At 41.3% G+C, this 21,020-nt stretch overlaps 1 protein-coding gene across 1 annotated transcript in view; it reads right to left on the bottom strand.

Moving 5' to 3' along the window:
* HYDIN (HYDIN axonemal central pair apparatus protein) overlaps positions 1-21,020 on the bottom strand; it is a gene marked incomplete at both ends in the record, with an annotated part of 366,181 nt that overhangs the window by 263,660 nt on the left and 81,501 nt on the right. The window contains one exon of the mRNA XM_080704134.1: positions 20,443-20,542. Within this exon, the coding sequence (XP_080560260.1) occupies positions 20,443-20,542 (100 nt within the window). The remainder of the gene's footprint in view (positions 1-20,442; positions 20,543-21,020) is intronic.

A 21,020-nucleotide genomic window follows, 5' to 3' on the forward strand; every position in this document is an offset into this window, starting at 1 on the left:
AAAAAAATTAAATTTCCTTTTTCGCTAAATTAAAAGCAAAACAAAACACCCGGGTTTTGGTGAGATATTAAATTTTGACTTTGTATAAAACATCCAAATAGCCGGGCATGGTGGCGCACGCTTGTAATCCCTGCACTTGGGAGGCTGAGACAGGAGGATCGCGCAGGTTCGAAGCCAGCCTCAGCTGGCTTAAGAGACCCTGTTTCCAAATAAAATATAAAATACGTCTGGGAGTGTAGCCTGGAGGTAGAAGGTCCCTGTGTTCCATTCCCAGTACCACCAAAAAAAAAAAAAATCCAAATAAAACTTTTAAAATATAAAAAATCCCCCAAAGCCTCCCAAATAGATAAATGGAACAAGGTGACAAATAAGTTAGGGTTATTTTTTTTTTTAGTCCTGTGGATTGAACCCAGGGGTCTTCTACCTCCAAGCTACACTCCCATATTATTGTTTTTATTTTGAAATAGGGTCTTGCTAAATTGCTGAGGTTGGCCTTGAACCTGTGATCCTCCTGTCTCAGCCCCTTTGGTACTGGGATCACAGGCAAATGCCACCATGGCCGGCAGGGTTTTTGTTTAGCTTGCACATCAAATACATTGGGAGATAAAAATTTTTGGTAGAGTAGGGGATAGAGGATGAAGACATCATGATGATGACTTGGTAAGAATGAAGAAAATAATGAATATTTAGTCCATAGATCCTCTCTCTTATTCTCCAGAAACACACAATTGTATTTACTATGGTTTTTTTAGAATAAGTTTTAATACATGGTGGGGCTACTCCACTCACATTATTGTTACTTTTTTAGGCAATCCTAGTTCATTTATTTCCCTCATAAAAGCTTCTAGGTAAACTTGACTAATTAGCAACAATAAAATCAAAACATTGCTATTATCACCAAGAACACATTACGTTTATAGGAAGAACTGACTTTCTTCTAGTGTTTATCTTCCTGACACAAATCAGGCATACTTTGGCCATTCGTTTCCGTCTTCTTAAGTCTGGGTTATTTATGCATAGATATCTGTGTATTATTCTCTATGTCTGAAATACCTGGCAACTGAAAACACAATTTGAAGAGTAGGTGATAGCTGACTGCTGGCACACGCCTGCAATCCCAGTACTCAGGAGGCTGAGACAGGAGGATCACAGGTTTGAGACCAGCCTCAGCTACTTAACGAGACCCACCCCGATTTAATGAGGCCCTTTTTTCAAATAAAAAATAAAACAGGCCAGAGAGGAGGGATGGACAGAGAGCCGAGGTGAGCCGCTGCTGATCAGCTGGGCGGCTGTCAGCAGTTTTTTCGGTGCAAGGAGCGTCTAAAGCTCCCAAAAGCTGGGATCAGCACACCCCGCAGGGACTCAGCAGAGCTCAAAACCAGAGAAGAACTATGCCAACCTCACGGGCGAGGACGCGACAGCAGCGCCTTACTGCCAGCAGCAGCGGCGAGTTCACCGGATGGCTAAAGACCAATGCACTCAACCAGCCACCAGGCTCCAGAGAGGAGGGGTGGACAGTGAGCCGAGGTGAGCAGGTGCTGAACAGCCGGGCGGCAGTCAGCAGTTTTTTCGGCGCAGGGAACATCTAAAGCTCCCAAGGGCCGAGCACAGCACACCTGGCAGGGACTCAGAGCGGAGCTCAACACCAGACAAGAAATACGCCGCATCATGGCCGAGGGCGTGGCAGTGGTGCCATATTGCCAGTGGTGGCAGCAGCCAATCCACCAAGTTCACTAGAGCTCCATCAGCGCACTCAACAACCGTGAGTAAATTGTGGCCCCTAGGGGAGAAATCCCAGTACTGCACTCCCAGGGACTTGCACAGATAGTCTCCCTGGGTCAGAGATTTTAGCAGTGCAACCCAGTGGGGGAGTGGCGGTGGCAGAGATATCACACCATAGTCACAACTCCCTGCTGGAGAATGCCCAACTTGGCACCCCCCCCCTCCACAGTCTGGGCAGCCTCGATTGACTCCCTGGGTCTGAGACTTTGTGATACAATCCAGTAAAGGAGTAGTGGTGACTGAGATACCACAGACTCGAGATCCAGAGCATCTTAAGTGAACTCGTAGTGACCCAGGGAAGAACCCAGAGAAGGCACAAACTTCCAAAATCATGGGAAAGAGAAATAACAATGGAGCAGTGAATGCCCACAACCTCACAACATCAGAATCTGATAACACAGAAATTCAAAGATCTCTAGAAAATCAAATCAGGAAAATAACTTTAGAAATAATAGAGGACTTTCTAAAAGAATTCAGAGTCAAAAACAGATAAAGGATGCAATAATTGAAATAAAGGCCTCAATTCAAAGTATAAACAACAGATTAGACCACATGGAGAATAGAATCTCGCTCTTAGAAGATGATCATTCAAAAAATGAACACATAGTTTCTAATATAGAAAAAAATATCTGACAGCAGGAATCTGACATTGAAGAAATATGGGCCATTTTAAGAGAGCTAACCTAAGGATAATTGGAATAGAGGAGGGAAAAGAAGGTGAAACCAAAGGGATCAATAATCTCTTCAAGAAAGCAATAGCAGAAAATTTTCCAAACATAGAGCAAGAGGTCGATACACAGGTCCAGGAAACTTATAGAACTCCCTTTAGACAGGATCAGAGAAGAGGATCCCCACGCCACATAATTGTCAAAATGACCAATGTGGAATCCAAGCAGAGAATCTTAAAGGCAACAAAAATAAAAGGCCACGTGACATTCAGAGGCAAACCAATGAGAATCACTCCAGACTTCCCAAACCAAGTTATGAAAGCCAGAAGGTCATGGAGTAACATATTCAAAACTCTGAAAGAAAACAACTTCCAGCCAAAAATTCTCTACCCAGCATAACTATCCATCAAATTAGAGGGGGAAATAAGAAGCTTCCATGACAAACAGGAACTGAAGGAATTTATGTCTTCAAAACCAGCGCTAGAGAAAATACTCAAGGAAATTAACTGCAAAGAGGGAATGGGTAATACACGCCAGAACCAAAGAAACAAGAATTCCCATCCAGCAGACAACTAAGCAAAGAAGAATAAACAGTATCTCAAACAGAAATAAGATCTTAACATGTTGGGAATTAAAAATTATCTCCCTATTATCACACTGAATGTAAACAGCCTCAACTCCCCAATAAAAAGACATAAAGTGGCAAAATGGATTAAAAGCCAGAATCCATCCATCTGCTGCTTACAAGAAACACACCTTGCAAGTAAAGATAGGAACAAACTCAAGGTAAAGGGCTGGAGCAAGGTAATCTATGCTAATGGTACTCGAAGACAAGCAGGAGTAGCAACTATGATATCAGACAAGCTAGACTTCAAACCCAAACTTATTAGAAGAGACAAAGAAGGTCACATTTTACTGGTGAAAGGAATAGTCCAGCAAGAGGAAATAACAATAATCAACATCTATGCCCCAAACATAGGGGCAGCTACTTTTATAAATCAAACTCTTTGTGACATGAAGTCACACATAAATCCCAACACAATAATACTGGGAGACTTCAGCACACCTCTCACAATACTAGACCGATCTTCCAGACAAAGGGTCAGTAAAGATGTCTCAGAACTAAAGAACACCATTAACCAAATGGACCTGTTGGACACATACAGAATATTTCACCCAACTACAGCGGAGTTTACATTTTTCTCAGCTGCTCACGGAAACTTCTCCAAAATAGATCACATCCTGGGACACAAAATGAGCACTAGCAAATTTAAAAAATGTTACATACTTCCCTGTGTCATTTCAGACCATAATAGAGTGAAACTAGAAATCAACTATAAGAAGACCCAGAGAAACAACATAAACATGTGGAGACTGAACACCACACTTCTGAATGAAGAATGGGTCATAGAAGATGTAAGAGGTGAAATCAAGAAATTTCTAGAAACAAATGAAAATAAAGAAACAACATATCAAAACCTCTGGGACACTTTGAAGGCAGTATTAAGAGGAAAATTTATAGCACTGAGTGCTCACATAAGAAAAAGAGAAAATCTTTTTCAAATAAATAGCCTAACGACACACCTCAAAGCCATTGAAAAGCAGGAACAACTGAACCCCAAAGCCAGCAGAAGATGGGAAATTATTAAAATTAGAGCAGAAATTAACGAAACAGAGAATTAAAAAAAATACAGAAAACCAACAAAACCAAAAGCTGGTTTCTTGAAAAAATTAACAAGATTGATAAACCACTAGCCAACCTAACTAAAAAAAAGAGAGAATCAACCCAAATTATGAAGGTAAGGGATGAAAAAGGAGATATTACTACTGACAGCATAGAAATCCAGAGGATTATCAGAAACTACTTTGAAAAACTATACTCCAACAAAATGGAAAATCTGGAGGAAATCGACAACTTCCTAGATAAATACAACCTTCCTAAACTGAGTCAAGAAGATATAGAAAACTTAAACCAACCAATAACAATCAAAGAGATTGAAACAGCAATAAAGAGCTTCCCATCAAAGAAAAGCCCAGGACCAGATGGTTTCCCAAGTGAATTCTATAAAACCTTTATAGAAGAGCTAATCCCAATACTACTCAAACTATTTTGGGAAATAGAAAAAACCAGGACTCTCCCAAATACATTCTATGAAGCCAACATCACACTAATACCCAAACCGAATAAGGACAGTTCAAGGAAGGAAAACTACAGGCCTATATCTCTGATGAACTTGGATGCAAAACTATTAAACAAAATACTAGCAACATGCATTCCAAACCACACCAAGAAAATCATTCACCATGACCCGGTAGGGTTCATCCCAGGGATGCAAGGCTGGTTCAATATATGAAAATCAATCCATGTAATTCATCATATAAACAGAATCAAAGACAAAAACCACATGATCATCTCAATAGATGCTGAAAAAGCACTTGATAAAATTCAACATCCATTTATGATAAAAACACTGCAGAGAATTGGAATAGAAGGAACATATCTCAACATTATTAAGCCTACTGCCAACATCATATTAAATGGGGAAAAACTTCAAGAATTCCCCCTAAAAACTGGAACGAGACAAGGATGTCCACTATCACCACTTCTCTTCAATATAGTACTAGAGACTCTAGCCAGAGCAATAAGGCAAGGAAAGGAAATCAAAGGAGTACAAATAGGAAAAGAAGAACTCAAGCTTTCACTATTTGCAGATGACATGATACTATATTTAGAAAACCCAACAAACTCAACCAAAAGGCTTATAGAACTGATTAACAAATTCAGCAAAGTATCTGGATACAAAATCAATCTTAAAAAATCAGAAGCTTTCCTGTACACCAACCATAAATCCACTGAAAAAAAAATTCAGAAAACACTTCCACTCAGGATCTCCCACAAGAAAATAAAATACCTAGGAATAAACTTGACCAAGGAGGTAAAAGATCTCTACAAAGAAAATTATAAAACACTGAAAAAAAAGCCGGGCGTGGTGGCGCACGCTTGTAATCCTCGCGCTTGGGAGGCAGAGACAGGAGGATCGCGCAGGTTCGAAGCCAGCCGCGCGCGCTGGCTTAGGAGACCCTGTTTCCAAATATAAAATGTAAAAAGAGGTCTGGAAGTGTAGCCCGGAGGTAAAAGGGCTTCCAGGAACCCCAGTACCACCAAAAAAAAAAAAAAAAAAAAAAAAAAAAAAAAAAAAAACACTGAAAAAAGAAATCGAAGAAGATCTTAGAAGATGGAAAGACCTTCCATGTTCATGGATTGGCAGAATAAATATCATTAAAATGGCCATCCTCCCAAAAGTGATATACAGATTTAATGCAATGCCCATTAAACTACTAAGATCATTCCTCACAGACATAGAAAAATCAGTCCTTAAATTTATCTGGAATAACAAAAAGCCCAGAACAGCCAAGGTAGTTCTCAGCAACAAAAACCATGCAGGAGGAATCACAATACCTGACTTTAAACTATACTACAAAGCCATTGTAATAAAAACAGCATGGTACTGGCAAAAGAACAGATATATAGACCAATGGAGCAGAATAGAAGACCCAGAAACAAGTCCACACATTTTCAGCCAATTGATTTTTGACAAAGGGGCCAAAAACATACTCTGGAAAAAAGATAGCCTCTTCAACAAATGGTGTTGGCAAAACTGGTTAACCATATGCAGAAAATTGGATATTAATCCCACTTTTTCACCCTGTACAAAAGTCAACTCACGATGGATCAAAGACTTGGAAATTAAACCAGAGACCTTGAAGCTCCTTGAAGAGGGCATAGGTCCAACACTACAACACATAGGTACATACAAACATTTCCTCAACAAGACCCCAAAGGCACAACAAATTAAAAGGAGAATCAATACACGGGATTGCATGAAACTGAAGAGCTTCTGTTCAGCAAAGGAAACTATCAAGAACCTCAATCGAGAGCCAACAGAATGAGAGAAGATTTTTGCCACCTACACCACCGATAGAGGACTAATATCTAGAATATACAGAGAACTCAAGAAACTCAACACTAAGAAAACAAAGCATCCAATAACAAAATGGGCAAATGAACTAAATGGACACTTCACAAAAGAAGAAATTCAAATGGCCAATAAATGCATGAAAAAATGCTCAACATCACTGGCAGTCAGAGAGATGCAAATCAAAAGTACCCTGAGATTCCACCTAACTCCAACTAGAATGGCCATCACTCAAAACACAAACAACAACAGATGCTGGCGAGGATGTGGAGAAGTGGGAACTCTAAGACATTGTTGGTGGGATTGCAAATTAGTGCAACCACTTTGGAAAACAGTATGGAGAATCCTCAGAAGAATGGGAACACACCTACCATTTGATCCAGCAATACCACTGTTGGGTATCTACCCAAAAGAAAAGAAACCAAACTACCAAACTAATGCATGTGTATCTATGTTCATAGCTGCAGAATTCACCATAGCCAAACTATGGAACCAGCCAAGATGTCCATCAACAGATGAATGGATTACAAAACTGTGGGATATGTACACAATGGAATTTTACTCAGCCATCAAAAAAAACCTCAATTACATCATTTTCAGGGAAATGGATGGAACTGGAGGACATTATGCTAAGTGAGATTAGTCAGTCACAAAAAATAAGAAATCAGATGCTTTCCCTAATATGTGAGAGTTAGGGAGAAATGGGTCATAGGAGGAACTCTTGAAAGAGGAAATCCTATAGAGGAGCAAACAAGACAACCTAAAGGAGGAGAAAGGAGGGGGGAAAGAGGAAAATCTCTAAAACACACAATGTACTTAAACATATCAAAGTCAATCACTAAGCCAAGCAAGGGAGAGAGGGAATGGGGTGGGAACTGGGTAGGGGTTAAATCAGCGATGAATACATGTTTGTACACACAAGTTTTTTACCCCAATATGTTGTATGAATATAATGCACCAATAAAAAAATTTAAAAGAAAAATAAATAAATAAAACAGAGTATATTCATTCATCAGCATTCTTGCAGCTATAATCTAAAGACTGGCCATGTAACTTAGAGGAGAGACGTCTTTCCTTACAGTTTGGGGTTTAGTCCACACGAGGCCAGGGACCACAGTGCTCCGGGCATGGCAGGGGGAGGCAGAGGGAGAGGTCATGGGCTTCACTCTTTACATCACGAAGGCCGGAAGCAAGAGAGTGAGCTGGGGAAGGAGGTCTGTATGTATAATCTCCATGGCTGCACCCCCGGGACTACCTCCTCCAGCCCATACTGCCGGCTACCTGGTACCACCCAGGAAAATCCACTGGAGTGGACTTATCTACTTCTGGGATTACAACACTCATGACTCTATCAACTCGAAATACTAGTAAATGAGCTCTTTAGGGGACATTTTTATATCTAACCTAACACAGGGTGTGGGGTGGAGCTCAAAGGTAGAACGCCCCTGGGTTCTATTCCCAGTTTAAAAAAAAAAATAGGTGATGAAGAAATGATTTATTACTCATAGGACTAAGAAAATTTTTTATTTTTTATTTTTATTTTTTTTTACGGTACTGGGGGTGGAACCCAGGGGTATTCTATCTTTGCACTATACCTCATCTCTATTTTTTATTCTTTTTTTTGAAACAAGTTCTCACTGAGTTACAAAGGGCCTCACTAAGTAGCTAAGGATGTCTGCGAACCTTGATCCTCCTGTCTCAGCCTCCCAAATGCTGGGATTACAAGCGTGTGCCACCACGCATGGCTAGAAACTTTATTTTATATGAGGATGAAGTTTGATAAGTTTTGAGAAAAGAAAACCTACCACTTCGTAGAATATTACTTCTTGTTCCTAAACCCAAAAATATTTTTAATGATTGGGGTGATTTAGTTTTCCCTTTCCTAAATCTAGTTCAACTTCTCTCCTTTAATTCAAGTAAAATAAAAATCAAAAGCCCTGACTTATCTTAAAAATTCAGAGGGTTCTCTCTTTAAGTTACAGAGTGAAAGTGGACAGTGAGGTTTGGTCTTGGTTGGGCCTTTACAGCAACTGGGCGATTCTGGAATCCTCAGTGGGCTGTTTTTCTGCATTTGACTCCGCAGCAGCCATGCTGACCCATGGTATCTACTGAGACATTTCCCAGTTTAAATCAGAAAGCACTGCTCCTTTTGAAGTTCCCATATGCTGCTGATCCAAGCCAAGTCCGTGTAGTCTCCCTTTGCTATTCTTTTTTTGTGTGTTTTTAAAGGGGATCTTTAGGATGAAGTTAGGGGTTTCTGCTCTGCATTGAAAAGTCCAGATACATGAAAGATTGGTTTCAAGACACAGATTATACTAGGAGCAAGTCTGTAAGTACCTAATGAACCGATTTAGTGGCTTCTAAGAAAAACTGATGATGCCGGGCGTGGTGGCACACGCTTGTAATCCCCGCGCTTGGGAGGTGTAGACAGGAGGATGGCACAGGTTCGAAGCCAGCCGCGCTGGCTTAGGAGACCGTTTCCAAATTAAAAATACACATAAAAAATAGGTCTGGTAGCGTAGCCCTGAGGTAGAAGGGCTTCCAGGAACCCCAGTACCAAAAAAAAAAAAAGAAAAAGAAAGAAAGAAAGAAAAGAAAACTGGATGATTTAAAATGTATAAAAGAGTCCAGCTTCAGTTTAACTGAGAACTTTTAGTGATGTTATATATGGCACATTCAAATCCAAGCAGGGCTTCCCCGGTGTAGAGCACCCTGGTGATTTCTGACCGCATTCAGCATGGAGTCCCGTGTCTGCAGCCTGACTATTGAGGACAGCCCTCAATGAACCAGGTCTCTCTGTCCCTGTCCCTTTAGCAGCCACACTCTAAAGACCCACAGTTCTTTGCCATTTCCTGTTCTTGCAATGGGTTCTCATAGTGTTTCTCTATTTCCACAGAGTATTTCCCTGCCTCAACTTTTGTTATGTTTTGCTCATTTCTTTTTTCTTTCTTTTTTTCTTTTTTATTTCTTCTTCTTTTTTTTTTTGGTGGTACTGGGGTTCCTGGAAACCCTTCTACCTCCGGGGCTACACTCCCATACATCTATTTTTTATATTTTTATTTGGAAACAGGGTCTCTTAAGCCAGTGAGGCTGGCTTCGAACCTGCGCGATCCTCCTGTCTCCGCCTCCCAAGAGCAGGGATTACAAGCGTGCACCACCACGCCCGGCTGCTCATTTATTTTTTATTGACTAGCAAATTCTTTAAGGGTCACTCTCTCTGGGAGAGCCATCCTTGACACCCCAAGACTGGGCCACATGCCCACTGGTAGCACTGCAATATAACTGTTGGTTTATGGGTGTCCCTCCCCCTTATTTCTATGCTTTATGCCTGTCCTTTTTAACTTTTGGGGTACAATATAAGTTTTCCATCATATTGGGGTACAGAGTGTCAGACAGATGCATGCAGGTAGTTCTTGGTGTCCTGCCCACCAGGCTCCTCCCCCTTTTTCCCCCCTCCTCATGCATGTCTTTGGTCTTGGAGTTGCCAGTTTTGTGTACATTCCTAGCATTATTTCTACTATCACACTCTTTATGACTTTGTCTCCTGTTCCTTAGTCATTTCTCTGGAGTCTCTGCTCATCTATTTGATGTTGTCCCTGTTTATAAGAGGAAACCCACATCTCATTTTTTGGGACTGGCTGTATTCGGTTAGTATGTAAAATTCCAGTGTGTGTAGATGCCAAAGTTTTGTGGTCCCTTCATCGTAATGGCGAGCACTCTGGACTCTGAATCCACCCTGTGCTCTTGTGTACCTCTCTGTGCTCACGGTGGCTAGATAGAAAAGGCTTTCTAAAGAAAAGAGATTTGCAGTTGAAGATGTGTGCTAAATCTCATGCATCCCAAGAGGCCCCTCAAGACCCTTGGCCTTCCCTGCTACTTCCTGTGTCTGAACGTTATGTGTGCATGATGGAACATTGCACAACAGTGAAAATTAAATACAGCCAGAGCAAAAGCAACACCATGGTGACATGTGCAGAATGATTCTAGGTAGGTACATCTCAAAACAGGTGATATTAAACTGTACTGTTTAGGGACACATACATAGGGGTAAAAACTGTAAATGAGAACAAGGACAATGTGGTCCTAAAGGACAGAACGGTGATTATTTTGGTGTGTGTGTGTGCGTGTGTGTGTGTGTGTGTGTGTGTGTGTGTGTGTGTGTGTGTAAAAAGAATAATGTGATTCAGAAGGAACACACAGGTTTCTAGGGGACTGAAAATATTCAATTGCAAAGTGTTTGTCTTATACTGACTTGTCTTAGAGTGTCTGTGTCTTGTCATGTTATATTGTCTGTGCATTGGTTTCCTATTACTGCTAAAGCAAGTTGCCACAAATGTAGTAGCTTACTGTACAAGTTTATTATCTTAAAGTTCTGGATGTCAGGAGGCCAAAATAGGTCTCACTGAGCTAAAATGAAGGTAATGGCAGGCTTGACTTCTAGAGGCTCTGAAGAAAAATCCATTTTTTCATCTTTAGTTCTTTTTGCATTTTTAAATTTTTAAAAATTCTTTTATTGGCGCATTGTAGTCATACATCTTAATGGGGGACAAGATGGTGGAGGCGTGCATGAACAGGTCACTCATTTAGTCCTTCCCTAGCTCCCGCCCCCTCCCTCCCCCTCCCTCCTGCTCATGAGGGGCTCAGTGGCTGACTCTGATCTGCTTGTGAGTGTATATCATTAGGGAATTTCCCTTTTTCCTCTCCCATCCCCCTCAGTTGGGTCGCCTTATTTGCTCATCTAAGGATTCTCCTTTTTCGTCTAGAGTTCCTCCTATGACCCATTTTCTCCCTAGCTTCCGAATATTAGGGAGAGCATCCAATTTCTTACTTTTTGTGACTAATCTCACTTAGCATAATGTTGTCCAGTTCCATCCATTTCCCCATAAATGACATGATTTTGTTCCTCTTTATGGCTGGTTACCCAAATTCTTCCATCCTATCTTCAAAGCCAGAAAAGGCTGGTTGAGACCTTCTCAAATCACCTCAGACACTGTGACCAATATTTAAAGATCCTCGTGTCTATACTGAGTGACCCACATGATCCAGGATCAGCCCCTCACTTTAAGGGCAGTTTACCTTAAATCTTTTTTGCCATGTAAGGTAACATGTCCATAGTTGCATATTCACAGGTTCTGAGGATTATAACATGGACATCCTTAGGATGTAACATCCTTAGGAGTTCCTTTCGTGCCCAGCACGATATGGATATTGTACATTACTGAATCTGTATTGCATTTCATAGTAACGCAAAGTTAAAAGTTAAATTGTGGTACATAAACTGGGCACGGTAAGCACACCCGTGATCTCAGTACTTGGGAGGTTGAGATAGGAGCGCAGATTCAAGGGCAGCCCCAGTGAGTTAGTGAGGCTCTCCACAATATAGCAAGACCCTGTTTCAAAATAATAAATGAAAAAGGTCTGAAGGAGTGGTTTTAAGTTAGTATATGATGGGCTCAATTCCCAGTAAAACACACACACACACACACACACACACACACACACACACATAAAAGCAAAGAATTGCTATGTAACTATAAAAATAATGACTTTTTAATGGAATTGGGGATTAAACACAGGAGTATTCTGCCTCCAAGTTATACCGCTGGCCCTATTTTTTATTCTTTACGTTGAAACAGGCTCTCACTAAGTTGTGAAGGGCCTCACAAGTTGCTGAGGCTGGCCGTGAGCCTGTGATCCTCCTGTCTCAGCCTGGGATTACAAGTATGCACCACCACGCCTGGCTATGACCCTTTTTATTTGGTGTTATTTAAAAAAATCCCCAAATAATACTTAATCAATGTTATAATTTTGCAAAATGCACTAACACTTACATAAAAAGCCCTAAGGGAGAGGCATACCAGTATGTATTTGCTTCTATATGCCATATACATCTCAAAGCCAAACAGAACAAAGTAAGGGGAAAAGCTTTTCTATGTGTCTAAGAAGTGTTTCTTAGTGACCTGAGACTCACTCTTGAAAAGACATATAGAATTACATGGAATTACAAGACAGATAATATGGAATTACTGTGTAAATAAAGCCCTTCCTTGGCAATGTATCTTTTAAGAAACCACTAACAAAGAAGAATGCCATGCAGATGGAAAATTATAACATTCAGTTTACCCAGGATGTGACTTTTGTGGCAGAATTCAGAATTGCAAATGAATCAACAGACGAATAGGATGAGCTGTGCAATGCTTGGGAACCTCCTGGAGAGCCGCCGACTCCTGGGAGTGCCACCAGGCTTGACGTCCCTGGGAGCTGCAGATGGGAGGAAGGTCCCACCACCTGTGGGCTGGGGGGGCGCTGGTGCAGCTCCAGCCCACGTCTAAACACTGCTGTGCCAGCATTCCCTCCAGATCCATTAGGAATTCTGGTATGGAGTCTGGTCTAAAGTAGGGTATGAACTTAAGTCAATCCAGAAGCTCCTTTTCCATTCTGCATACATCCTGGGGCCATTTTGAGAACCCCAGATTCATGCTCAAGCAATAGACTGGAATCAGTGAATCAAACTAGGATTCATTTGTTCACTCATTCATGAATTGTTTTCAGTTACTGTCTCATTCATTTAATCAACACGTATTAAATAGCTTCACTGTCTTGGTACAAGCAGCATAAAACATACTTTATGATTCTAACATACAATTTCAAAAATAGGAAACATTATGCTTTTAGTTTAGGGATAACTACAGAGCTGGTCAAATTATATATGAAAGCAGGGAACTGAGCCATAAAATTCAAGGTGACAGTTATAGCCAGGGAAGGGAAACATTATCAGCAAGATGCATACACCTTGGGGGAGGTGTCTCCACCATCGTTCTTAGTTGAATTCCAAAACAACTAACGGCACAACTTAGAGGAAGGAAGGTCTATTTGCTCACAGTGTTGGAGACTTCAGAGTTTCAGTACGTGTCAGGCTGGGTCTACAGAGCTCAAGGGATAGTGGTGGTAAGGAGAAGGGGGGGAGAGAAGAGAGAGAGAGAGAGAGAGAGAGAGAGAGAGAGAGAGAGAGAGAGAGAGAGAAGAGGAGAGGAGAGGAGAGGAGAGGAGAGGAGAGGAGAGGAGAGGAGAGGAGGGGAGGGGAGGGGAGGGGAGGGGAGGGGAGGGGAGGGGAGAGGAGAGGAGGGGAGAGGGAGGGAGGGAGAGAGAGAGAGGGGAGAGAAAGAAGGAGAGGGAGAGGGGAGGGGGAGGGGAAGAGGGAGGGAGAAAGGGAGGGAGGAAGGGAGGGAGAGAGAGAGAGAGGAAGAGAATATGAGAACAAGGCCCTACTTTCACATCATGGAGGACCGAAGCCAGAGAGCAAGCAATAGGATTCAAAGACACAAGTGCAGTCCCCAAGGCCTGACCCCAAGGCCACACCCCCCCAGGGACCCACCTCCTCCAGTCACAGCCCAGCTGCCTAGGTAAGCACCAGAAACACTATCACAACCCTCATGACTTAATTGTATCAACTCTGAACACTAACACGCGAGCTCTTCAAGGACATTGTCTATCTAGCCTTGAGAGGAGGACATTCTATATTTAACCTCAGGTCAGGCAGCGCACCCTTCTGCACATTCTTAAACTGACTACTTATCCCTCTCAAATAAAGGAAAGTGCATAGATACGGGCCAGAAACACACCGGATATGCCAGGATAGCGGAATTTATGCAATTGAGGGGACTTCAATGGTCATGTGCTATTTTTACTTATCTTCTGGGATTAAAATCATTACAGCAGCCATACTTTACTGGGAAACGGGAAGACTATGCATAAAACAGTAGAATTAGCATTGCACCACTTTTCACATTAAACTCATCTTCTCATTCTCATATAGGAATCAGCAAGCATAAAAGATGAGATTGAAAGGAGCCCCATGAATGTGAAAACAAATGCAACTGACACTGTAGACAATCCACAGAACATGAGGTATTCTTTTTGTTAACAAATGAAAGTTTCAATTATTATCCTCAGATAGATGAGGAAAACGTATCCATAAAAGAATAGCTATAAAAAAGAAACAGAGAACAAAAGGGTCTGGAAAATTAAAACTATGGTTGCAGAAATAAAAACGCCTAGGAAGTGTGTCAGAAAAAAGATAAGTTTCTTGTAAAACAACTGGTTAATACTAAAGTTTAGCATTTGGCCAGGCTTCATCTGACTGCAAAATAGAGAAGAAGAAAGCAAAAATTAATTCAAGTTTTTGAGAAAGGCATGCATTGTACCTTTGCAAGAAGCACACATTGCTTTGAAACCACAGTGGCAAAATGTTTTGTCAAACCTGTCTAAGAGAAGTAAAGAAAGTTTCAAAAGCAAAAAGACAAAAGTTATGTTGAGGAGTAACATGACTTTGTGGTTGTTACCTGTAGAAAAGGAAAAGTGTGTGTAAGCAAATGGCATGATATACCAGATAGACTTGAAGACGGGGAAGGCAGCCAGGTGTGGTGGCTCACATCTTTAATTTCAGTACTGGGGAAGCTGAGACAGGAGGATCACAGGCTTGAGACCAGCCTCAGCAACTTAGCAACACTCTCAGCAACTTAGTGAGAACCTGTTTCAAAACAAACAAACAAACAAAAAAAAAAAAAAAAAAGAAAAGTAAAAGAAAAGAAAAGAAAAAGAGCTGTGAGTAAAGCTTGGAGGTAGAATGTCCCTGGGTTCAATCCTGAGTATCTGTCTTTGTGTCTCTGTCTCTGTCTCTTTCTGTGTCTGTCTGTCTGTCTGTCACACACACACACACACACACACACACACACACACACACACACAGTGAGGATGTGTGGCTCTATACATCTGGAATAATTCCACCCAAGAGTGGGCTGATGTCTGCTAGTGGCCAAGAAGAGCTGTACCTCCATTGTGTCCTGCCATCCTGGAATTTCCTGGCTAACAAATATCAGTATTTCTCTGAGCACTGAATTATATTTAATGCCATTGATCAATAGTTTTTGGTGATTAAAATCTTATTCTTTGACAAGAGATCTTTCAGGATTGACTTCCGGGAAGATGGCGACCGAGAAAAGCGGGGCTTAAGAGTCCCGCTAACAACCAATCTCCATTACCACAAAAAGAGTGCCTTTCATAGCCAGAAAACACCATCACCAGAAAAACAAAAAAACCACCAGGCTCCAGAGAGAAAGCGGACTGAGAACAGAGCTCAGGGCCACAGAGGAGACACACGCGCCCGAGGACGCGGCAGCAGCGCCATACTGCCGGCGGCAGCGGCGAACTCAGCGGACGGGTACAGCAAGCCGAGGTGAGCCGATGCGGAACAGCCAGGCGGGATCTTTCGGCGCAGACAGCATTTAAAGCTCCCAGTGGCTGAGCTCAGCACACGCTGCAGGGATTCAGAGTGGAAATCAAAACCAGAGAAGAAAAAATACGCCAGCCTCATGGCCGAGGGCGTGGCAGAGGCGCCATATTGCCACCGGCGGCGGCAGCAGCAGTGAATTCACCGAGTCCAGTACAGCTACACCTACGTACTCAAGAACAGTGAGTCAAATTGCGGGCCACAGAGGAGAAATCCCAGTATTGTGCCTCCTGGGACTTGACCCAGTGAGGGAGTGGTGGTGGCAGAGATATCACACCATAGGAGAGCATGCAACCTGGCACCCCCCATAGTTTAAAGCAGCCTCTATCGACTCCCTGGGTCGGAGACTCTGTGATACAACCCAGTAAAGGAGTAGTGGGGTCTGAGATAATACAGACTCGAGATCCAGAGCACCTTAAGTGAAGCCATAGTGACCCAAGGGAAGAACCCAGAGAAGGCACAAACCTCCGAAATCATGGGAAAGAGGAATAACACTGAAGTAATGAATGTGCACAACCCCACAACATCAGAACCTGATAAAACAGAAAATCAGAGATTTCTAGAAGATCAAATCAGGAAAATAACTGTAGAAATAATAGAGGTGCTTCGAAAAGAACTCAGAGAGAGCCAAAAAGAGATAAAGGATGCAATTAATGAAGTAAAGGCCTCAATTCAAAGCACAAACAACCGATTAGACCACATGGAGAACAGAATCTCGCTCTTAGAAGATGAGCAATCCAAAAATGAATGCATAGTTTCTAATCTAGAAAAAGATATCCAACAGCAGGAATCTGACATTGAAGAAATATGGGCCCATCTTAAGAGAGCTAACCTAAGAATAATTGGAATAGAGGAGGGAAAAGAAAGTGATACCAAAGGGATCAACAATCTCTTCAAGGAAGTAATAGCAGAAAATTTTCCAAATATAGAGCAAGAGGTTGATACACAGATCCAGGAAACTTATAGAACTCCCTTTAGACAGGATCCGAGAAGAGGATCCCCACGCCATATAATTGTCAAAATGACCAATGTGGAAGCCAAGCAGAGAATCTTAAAGGCAACAAAAACAAAGGGCCAAGTGACATTCAGAGGCAAACCAATTAGAATCACTCCAGACTTCCCAAACCAAGTCATGAGAGCCAGAAGGGCTTGGAGTAACATATTCCAAACTCTGAAAGAAAACAACTTCTAGCCAAAAATTTCCTATCCAGCAAAACTTTCTATCAAATTAGATGGAGAAATAAGAAGCTTCCATGACAAACAGAAACTGAAGGAATTTATGTCTTCAAAACCAGCGCTAGAGAAAATACTCAAAGAGATTAACTACAAAGAAGAAATAGGTAACACACACATCAGAACCAGAGAAACAAGAGTTTCCATCCAACAGACAACTAAGATTGGTTATCTGTGGAGATTCATTATTTATGTTAGTCTTTTACCTATCTCTAAATTGTATTGTTTGCCTTTATTGTTGTTAATTTTTAGGATTTCTAGTTGGAATATTAATATACCTTCAGATATAGCATTTGGAAATATTTTATCCAATTCTATTAGTAACTTTTAACTCTGTTTACATTGTCTTTGGATATACAATATTTTCTTTTATTTTTTAGGGAGTTTGTATATTCTTCTGTTGCCTGTGCCATTGAAATCATATCCAAGAAATCACTGCCAATTTCAATGTTGTGAGGTTTTATGACCCAGATTTTCTCCTAAAAGTTTATAGTCTTAAGATTTATATTTCTATGTGGGATTAGGTAAGGGTCCAATTTTATTCTTTTCCATGTAATTATTATTTTTCAACAATATTTAGTTAAAAGATTATTATTTCCACCACCAAATCTTCGTGGAAACCTTGTCAAAAATAACTTGACAATATAGGGAAGAATTTAGCTCTAGGCTTGTATTTAACTCCAATGGTCTATATATCTGCCTTTAGAACAGTACTACACTGTTTCAATTATTGTAGCTTTATATGGTTTGAAATCAGAAAATATACATCTTCTAGCTTTGTTTTTGCTTCGAGATTGTTTTGGGTATCTAGAGTCCATATTCCATATCAGGATAGATTTTTTTCTGAAAAATAAATATATGATAGTTTCACCTAAAAAAAAGAAAAAAATATTCTCTGGTAAGAAAGAAAGCAAAAAGAAATATTGAAATGTTATCTTTAAGTCATCAAAAGCTTGGAATCAGACAAATGAAACTGTTATGTGAGATTATCATTTTTAATTTTGGATAAATTGCTATAATACTAGATGTCAACCACTAAGCCAAGCATGGGAGGGAGGGATGGGGAGAGAATGGGGTGGGGATCGGGTGGGGGCTGACTGGGCGATGTGTGCATGTATGTCTACAAAAGTTTGTATCCCACTATGATGTATGAATACAGTGAACCAATAAAATAAATAAATAAATAAATAAATAAATAAATAAATAAATAAATAAAAGAGATCTTTCAGGTCAATGTTGGGTAAAAAAGTTTGCCAAAAGAATAAAATGAAAACCAAAAGGAGTTCCGAAAGGCTGTCAAAGAAAGAGTAAAATGGGATTTCCCGGAGCTGCAGTGACACGCCAGGTGTGACTCACATGGCCCGCGGGGAGCTGAGGCAGATGAGCAGGAGAAGCTGCTCCTGGATGGGCCTCGTCACCCCCACACCCCAAGAACAAATAAAAAAGAAGATGTGGCCGGGCGCGGTGGTGCACGCTTGTAATCCCCATGCTTGGGAGGTGGAGACAGGAGGATCGTGCAGGTTCGAAGCCAGCCATGCTGGCTTAAGAGACCCTGTTTCCAAAAAAAAATATAAAAATAGGTCTGGGAGTGTAGCTCGCAGGTAGAAGGGTTTCCAGGAACCCCAGTATCACCAAAAAACCCCCACAAAACATGTGCAGAAAATACAGGGCACCTGCAAAACCCTTTAGTCTTTTGAATCTGTACAACAAAGGCAGCATGATGTTCCAATGAAAAATTATTATTATTATTATTATTATTATTATTATTATTACTATTACTATTATTATTGTTTCTGTATATGTGTATGTGGAACCAGGGTTGAATCCAGGGTCATTCTACTTCTAAACTATGCCCCCAGCTCTATTTTGCTTTTTATTTTGAAACAGGGCCGCTCTCACTAAGCTACTGAGGGGCTTGCTAAGCTGCTGAGGCTGGCCTCAAACTTTTGATCCTCCTAAGTACTGAGATTATAGGCATGCACCACCATTCCCAACAGAAAAATTATTTTGAGAGAAAGAGAGAGAGAGAGAGAGAGAGAGAGAGAGAGAGAGAGAGAGAGTGTGTGTGTGTGTGTGTGTGTGTGTGTGTGTGTGTGTGTGTGTGTGTGATTCCAGGAATTGAATCCAGGGGCATTTTGCCTCTGAGTTATATATCCAGCCATATTTTATTTTTAGTTGGGAGCAGGGTCTGTCTATTTTTCTGAGAGCCTAAGTTGATGAGACTGGCCTTAAGCCTGTGATGCTCCTGTCCCAGCCCCCAAGTGCTGGGACCACAGGCGTACTGCTACCATGCCTGGCAACCTAGGATTCCATAGTTAGCTAAACTACTAAGCAAGTCTGAGGACAGAAAAGACATGTTCAGGCATTCGAGAATCAAAACTTGTACTTCCACATACCCTTTCTGAGGAAGTTACGGAGCAGAGCAAGTGTAAAAATATGAGAGGACACATAGAATGAATTTTCTGAACTCCTAGCGAACAGCTATTCAAGAGGTGATGACTCTGAATTAGAATAAGAAGCTGGGAGGCTCAAAAAAATGTCTCCAAAGAGAAGAAGATTAATTCTAAATTAGATAAGAGTGAAAGAATATGGAATCAAAAACTGCAGAAGAGACTCGAAGGCCGCACAAAAGGGTCAAGTTAATTATGAAGTAAACTAAAATGGGCCATAATTATGAGCAACTGACAGGCTGCGGAGAAAGAAGCCATGTGAGAGCAGTACCCTGAGACCGAGCCCTGGGTGGCTGGCGCGGCCACTGCTGGGAGGGTCTCAGCGATTCCGGGCCTTCTCAGGGGACATGACCAGTTACACGTGAACACATGCATAGACACACATTTGCATACGCAGCATTTCCGTATCTAAGCATGTCAGCAACCATGAGTTCATACTGCAAAACCCAATTCCATCCCTTAGGACTTATCTTAGTCTTATGCCTTTCCATATTAGTATCTCCTTCCTCCAAGAGTGAAGATATCAGCCCCTATCATCCTCTACATATGTTTTGCTTAATCTCTCCATATGTATTTAATTTCCTGATGCCATCAGACTGGCATCCTATTTGTACAACCTCCTCTGGCCTTGGCCAGACATCTTTCCCATGCCACTTAGTATGCATTACTTTGTATAAAAACTCAAAAAGAAAAATAAGGAGCCAAGAGTTACCAAAGAAACAAAAAATAACATTGGGAGAATATGACAAGTAATAATCTTAGTGCTCTAAAAATTAAAGGGAAACCAAACTCCATGGTTTTCCTATTTTCCTTTTCCCACCCCTTTATAAAGGCACTTTATAAAGTACAATCTGTGCTAGGAAGAAGCAAATAGTATACAGTGTGGATACCCCTTTATTAATACTATATAGTGGGCATGGCCTAACTAGACAGACAGACACACACACACACACACACACACACACACACACACACACACGCACGCCCCACCTGTGGTCCAGATGCCCAGTAACCCGAGTTTCCCACAGAGAGCAAGTCTCTACCTGAGATGTCGCAGTAGACCGTCTGTTGGTAGAGCTTGGCCTCGAGAGGGTTAAAGTATACAGTGATATCAGCAGATGAGTTGGGCCAGACGTCTCCTTCCTGAAGAACATAAACAAATCGCTCAAAATATGATAAAAGGAAGGCACTGCCTTGAAATGTCATAAACCCATGAATTGCTTTTTCATAAATGTGTCTATATTTAAGGAATACATGTTTTGAGATACATATAGAAAGTGAAATAGCTATTACAGACAAGCATATCAACAAATTTCTCTTCTCCTCACTTCTCTTTCATTGTGTGTAGTGAGAATACCTCGGTCTACTCTCTTACCAAATTTCTAATAGATAATAAATTCTTAGGCCAAGAATGGACCCACCATATGACCCAGCTACACCACTCTTTGGTATCTTAATGTCTTCCAGGTTTTACCATGCTGTTGTAAATGTCAAGATCCCTTTTTAGGGCTGAATAATATTTCAGTGCACATACATACTGCAGTTTCTTTAGCCACTCAGGCTTCTTCCATAGCTTGGCTACCTGAATAGTGCTGTAATAACCCTGGGAATGCGCACCTCC

The sequence above is a fragment of the Muscardinus avellanarius genome (assembly GCF_963383645.1).
Source record: "Muscardinus avellanarius genome assembly, chromosome: 10".
Lineage (NCBI taxonomy): Eukaryota > Metazoa > Chordata > Mammalia > Rodentia > Gliridae > Muscardinus > Muscardinus avellanarius.